Source organism: Sminthopsis crassicaudata, chromosome 2, assembly GCF_048593235.1.
Source record: "Sminthopsis crassicaudata isolate SCR6 chromosome 2, ASM4859323v1, whole genome shotgun sequence".
NCBI lineage: Eukaryota > Metazoa > Chordata > Mammalia > Dasyuromorphia > Dasyuridae > Sminthopsis > Sminthopsis crassicaudata.
In genome coordinates, this window is record NC_133618.1 from 438,256,904 (window position 1) to 438,262,903 (window position 6,000).

The window sequence follows — 6,000 nt, forward strand, 5'->3', positions numbered from 1 at the left end:
TTACGTGCTCCACAGAAGAGAGAGCACTCCCTGTCAGCAGGACTCAGACCTCCCCTTCCCCACTGCATGTGCCCATCTCCACCATCACCCAGGCCTGCAGACAGGCCTAGAACCGGCGGCCTCCTGTCCCCAGGAGGGGGAGCTCAGATTCAAGGGGCCTTCGGGCACCGGCAGGGCCTCCCCAAGGAGGGGGAACGCTTCCCCAGAGGGGCTTAGAAAGGCGCAGACTATGGAGCAGTGCCTCGCTCAGGGTATGTTCCTGCTGACCCCGGCTCTGCTCCTACTTTCCTTCCTGTTGCAGCCCCTGGGAGACCAGAATGATGGAGAACATTCCAAGCGGGCGGGTGCAGAGCGCACTCCCCCACCCTATTCCCAGCCTTGGCTCCTGATGCTATTTGTAGCAAGAGACCTCCCGCTGGTGCCCTTTCCTCCTCCCTGGCCGTGCCCGGCCCCTTCCTGGGCACCCAGCACGAGCTTCCCCTCAGACAGGAGCTCCCAACGTACTCCCCTCTGCTTCCCCATCAAAATGTCTGGGGGCTCCGGACCACCCCAGTGACAAGAAGGGCGACCCTTAGAACGGAAGGAGCGAAAAGCGGGGTGTGGGGGAGGAGCAAGGCCAGAGCGTGCCGGGCAGGGGCACACCACGCCTCTCCCAGTGCAGCAGAGTGCCGGGTGCCCGTCCCAGCAGGGGAAGGATGCCCAAGAGCCCCCTGCCAGCAGAGCCGGAGGGGGGGGCCGTGGGAGGGGGGGCAGCAGGGGGGCGTGGGAGGGGGGGAAGAGGTGGGGAGCGGGAGCCAGGGGGCAGAGGGAGGGGGGAGGAGCAGCGGGAGCCGGGGACCCTGCCGTTGTTGCCCCACTCCGCAGGAAGCCCCACCTGCGCGCGCGGCGCCAGAAGCACAGGGGTCCCGCTCAGCGGCCAGCTGTTAGCTCCGGAGCAGGGCTCCTCCCCATACCACCACTACGACCCTCGGGCGGGGGCGGGGCTCGGGCGCTCCGCAGGGGCCGGGAGGGGAGTCACAGGGGGTCCGGCCGCCTGGGATGCTGACTCACTGGCCCAGGATCAGAGCCGGTACAGCGGGGGAGCCTTGGGAGGACCGGGAGGGGGTCTGAGGCACGGTCTGGGGGAGCGGTCCGTTCCTGGCTCGGATCAGGACAGCAGTGACCGGTGCTGCCCTCACAGGTGCGGGGGACCGGGACGGCGGCCGCACAGGGTCCGAGCCAGGCTCCGCACAAGGGACGGGAGGGCACGGCGAGCCGTCGCGGTGGGGGAGGGGCCGGGACAGCAGGAGGACAGTCTGCGGGAGAGTGCGCCCTCAGACGGGACTGAGCCCCGCCGCTTCCGCCAAAGCAGCCGGGCACGGCCCCGGGCCGGAGCCCCCCCTTCGCCCGGCCCCAGGCGCGGGACAGGGCACCCGCTAGGGCGCCTCTGCCTCCGCCCCCTCTCCCAAGGCTCGCCCCCTCTAGGAGCCAGGGCCACCTCACGCGGCTGCCCATTGCTCCGCTCGGAGGCCGGAGCCGGGCGGCTGTGGGCAGCTCGGGACAGCCCTCCCCCCTCGGCGCCCAGCTCTCCTCCCCTCCCCGCTGCCCCAGCTGAGTTCGGCCCCCAGCAGACCTCCCCTCGGCTCTAAGTTCTCTGCCCCAGTGGAGTCTAAGGAACCCAGCCCCCGCCCCCGCCTCGCCCCTCCCCCGCCCCCGTCTGAGACCCTTCACCCGCCGCTCTCAGCCGCCCCTCCCCTGCCCGGGTCACTCACGTCCTGAAAGAGTCCGAGGCCGGCCAGGGCCGGGGGTGGGACCGCGGGCAGGGCTGCGGGGGCCTCTCGGGCGGCTGCCTTGGGCCGGAGCAGGCACATGGTCAGCAGCTCCACGCACGACATGCTCCAAGATCCCCCCAAAGGGGCGGTGGCGCTCTGCGGCCAGCGGGGCAGGGGAGAGGCGAGGCCAGGGGAAGGGGAAGGGCAAGAGTCGGGACGGGGGCTCGGGCAGGGGTAGGGAAGGGGGCGTGGGCAGCGCGGAGGGCGGGAGTCAGGGCAGGGACCAGGGACAGGTGGGGCTGAGGCGGACGCGAAGGTGAAGCCGCAGCAGCCGCTCGGGGCCGGAGGCTGGGACAGGAGTCAGCGCAGCAGGGCCCCGGGAGTCCGAGTCCGGAATAGGAGCGCCCGGGGCGTCCCCGGGCTGGAGCACCGAACGCAGATCCCTCGAAGTTGGGCCTGGAGGGGGGAGCTGGGCTACCGCCTCTAGCCAGAATGATTGGTCAGCGGAGGTGATTGGCAACATAGAGCCCCGCCTCCAGTCAGGAGCATTGGTCGCCAACGGTGATTAGCAGCTCCGGCCACGCCCCCACTCAGACCCCAGATTTAGGGAGCCAAGGGAAAAACCTTCGGGGCTGCAATCCCGGCTTTGGGCCCATTTCCCTTGCCAGGAAACTGAGGTGCAGAGAGACAGTTCGAGATCCCTCTGAGAACTGGCACAGAAAAAAGCGGTGTGCTCTAGTACAACTCCGGAGCTTCCATCACCTGTCTGCTGACCCTTCCCGACTGGGGTCTGGAAGGCGGGTTCGAGTCCTAGTCCCAGTGATGCGGACGGGGAGGGAGGGAAGAGGGGACGCTGGGCTCAAAAGACCTCTAAAAGCCTTCTTAATGCACATATTTGACTTATATTGGATTACTCGCCTTCTAGGGGAGGGGGTGGGGGGAAGGGAAGGAAAAAATTGGGAACACAAGGTTTTACAAGGATGAATGTTGAAAATTATCCACGAATGTTTTGAAAATAAAAAAAAAAAAAAAACAACCACTTTAATTTAAAAACAAAACAAAACAAAACCACCTTAACTCCACAAAGGGGGAGGGGAGGAAACATGTTCTGGTGTCTGGTGATTACTGATTCTCCTCTTCCTTCAGGGAGCCCCCAGCTGCGGCTGACCTGGCCTGAGCAGCCGCTGTCCCTCCCTCTCAAGCCAGCCCTGTGGCTCAGTCCAGAGGTCGGTCAGGCCCTAAGGTTGCCATGAGATCAGCAGGAGGGAGTCCAGGCTCCGTTTGTGGAAGGCACGGCCCAGTCCAGGGAAAGTACTAGGGCCACTGTGGAGCCCAGCGAGGTGAGACAGACCAGAGGAGGGCAAGTTCTGGGCCCGCTGACCCCCCCTTCTCTTCTGCCAGCTGGGTAACCCTTTCCCTCTGGAACAGAGACTGCTCCAGACTGGTGGGCAGAGAGATGGGCTATGTCTGCTCTCGCTGGCCAGTGACCATGCTGCATGACAAGCCAAGTCCCTCTCTGAGCAAGGAAAGGTTAAGCGAGGAAAAGGCTCCGTCTCTCAGGACTAAGCAGAAGTCTGGATCCAGGACAAAACAGGCTGTCTCCTGTGCTCCTCAGGACCAACACAGCCAGAATGAGCAGCACAACTGTGCAGTCGACTTGAGGGGATAAGGTGGGAGAGGGAAGATGGCTAAACAGCAGGTGGCCAGAAAAAGTAGTAGTAGACTACAAGCTCAGTACACACAAACCATGTCATATGCCCCCTCCCCAAAATCAAAACTCAAGAGCTATGTTCAGATTTTCAAGGCGGGAGAATAAGGCAGTGATGCCCCCTCATCTGTCCTGATTATCCTGCAGAGGGATTAGGCTTGTTCTGTTTGTCTCAGGGGACAGAACCAGGAACAAGAAGTGGATGTTTCAGAGAACCAAATTTAGGCCTGACGTCAAGAAAAACTTAATTTCCTATTGTTGTTTTTCATTTGTTTCGTTTGCCACTCTTGTGACTCTGGTTGGGGTTTTCTTGGCAGATACACCACTTTCCAGTTCATTTTACAGATGAGGAAACTGAGGCAAAATGACTTGCACCAAAGAGGGTTAAGTTAGTATCTATTAGATCTAACCAAAATGAACGATTTCTAGAAGCAGAAGCAACCTTTCCTGGGGATTTTCAATCAGAGACTGAATGACCACTCGGTCCAGTGCGCCGTAGTTAGTATTCTTGTTCAGATGCAGGTTGGGCTAGATGACCTTGGAGATCCTTCCCAGATCTGAAAAATTATGAAAAATTATGGAGCATTGTGTTCAATGGTTTGGGTGCTACAGCTTATTAAGGACACGATGAGTTGGAAGGCATTGGGTGTGATGAAGGGCTTCATGGTTGTCTTAAGATCTGGAGATTGTGCTGGATCGGGTCACTATTTTTCACTATTTGAAAGACTGGCCCTTAGAGTTTAGATGTGATTTGTTAGGCCCCAGGGAGAAAAGCTAGGAACAATGTTGTGGGGGGAGAACCCAAGTTGGGAAGAGGCAAATTGAAGCCTGATGTTAAGAAAAACCTAACTAGAACCCAGAATGCGTGTTACCCCCAGAATTAGGAATTTCTCTCCTCATTGGAAAGCTCTAAGGAGGGGCTGGATGACCACTTTTTGGTATGTCATGAAGAGCATGTGGGCTTGCTTTGGGTGTGAAACAAAATGGCCTTAGAGGTCTCTTCCACTCTGAGTTTCTGCGATTCTGAGTCAGCCCTACCCCCTCCCACCCATCTCTCCCTCATTTCCTTTTTCCTTCTCTCTTTCTCTCCCTTCTTCCACATTCCACATCTGTCTCTGTCTCTCTCACACACATAAAAACTCCGGGACAGATAATGGAGGATTCAGGAACTCTCACCCAGCCTTCTCTCAATCTGAAGGGATATTAGAAGGCCACCTTCTCTAGTACCAGTATGATTATACTTGAATCCTTTCGAGTCCCCTAAAAGGGGATGGGGCTGCCACATTCTGCTCCCAATTTTTGAAGACATCCTATCTCACTGAAGACATAAACGAGGAGTCCAAATCCTCCTTTCTCTCCAGAACCCAACATTGAAACCCCACCATCCTTTAAAATTTAACTAAAGAGCAATCTCTTCCTGAGTGTTCCTTAATGTATTATGACAATCTAGATGCCTAATGCATTCACTAGTTTAAGCTCCACAAGACCTAAGACTTAACTAAACTTTGCGTTTTTCCCAGTGTAATAGGGGCTTTTAAGATTTGTTTATATATGTATAGTACCAGCCTCATATAATAGTGCAGGGTTTATAGTGTGGAATTATCCAAATCCTGTCTGACACTGGGGCACCTTATGTAGCCCTAGTCAAGTCATTTAATCTCTGTGCCTCAAACTGTTTCCAAACCAAAGTAATTTTCCTTAAGTGCAGTTCTGGTCATGGACTCCCTATCAACCAACTCCAATGACTTCCTATTGCGTTTAAGATAAAATCATAACTCCTCTGTTTAGCTTTTAAAGCCCTGCACAACTTAACCCCAATCTTTCTTTGCAGCCTCACTGAACCCTGTTGCTGTTTTTAGAACCAGCCAAGTTGGCTTTTTCTCTATTCCTCAGTCCTGACAGCTTATCTCTAATACCCATGCCATTGCCTAGGCCTCCCCCATACCTTCCCTCCCTTGTCCTCAAAGCCTCTTTTCCTTTAGAAAGCAGCTCAAAAATCATCTTCTGCATGAACCCTTTCAGAGTTTCCACTAACTGCTGGTGCCCTCCTTCCCAAACTACCTTGCCATTAACCATATAGTCATTTGTTTTTTAATTTTGTATTTATACTATGTATATATTTGCATGGACTTGCCTCTTCCTTTAGAATATAAGCTCCTTGAGGGTAGGGATTGTTTCATTCTTTATCTTCTGATTCCCCGTACCTGAGGGAGGCAGGTGCTGAACTTGTCAACTGATTGGATGTGTGCATGTGTGCAATTAATTGTTGCCTTGGGAAGACTGGCTTAGCAGGGTTTATTATACAAAGTTCAAGGCACCCCAGGGCCAGCCTGGCCTAAAAGTTGGTCATTTATTAACCACCCTCCCAGAGCAGCTCCCTAAGACAAAGCAGGGGCATAGCTGGGAGCTAACCCTTGGAGAAGGGGGGGGCGAATTCTGCAGTGACCACCACTGCCCTTTCCCTAGCCCTGGAGACGTGGCAGCTGGACAGTTATCCTCCCCCATCCTGACAAACTGAGCTTTTACCCAAAACAGGCCAAA

The 6,000-nt window shown here is 56.2% G+C and overlaps 1 protein-coding gene across 9 annotated transcripts in view; it reads right to left on the reverse strand.

The window, feature by feature from the left end:
• NECAB3 (N-terminal EF-hand calcium binding protein 3) overlaps positions 1–2,229 on the reverse strand; it is a 43,729-nt gene extending 41,500 nt beyond the window's left edge. For 4 of the 9 annotated variants that reach the window (XM_074292413.1, XM_074292409.1, XM_074292412.1 and 1 more), the window contains exon 1: positions 1,752–2,225. In XM_074292413.1, coding sequence (XP_074148514.1) covers positions 1,752–1,874 — 123 coding nt within the window. In that variant the 5' untranslated portion in view covers positions 1,875–2,225. Of the gene's footprint in view, positions 1–1,751 lie in introns of all 9 variants that reach the window. The other 5 variants (XM_074292407.1, XM_074292406.1, XM_074292408.1 and 2 more) reach the window with 4 other exon arrangements.
• Positions 2,230–6,000: the final 3,771 nt, after the last annotated feature.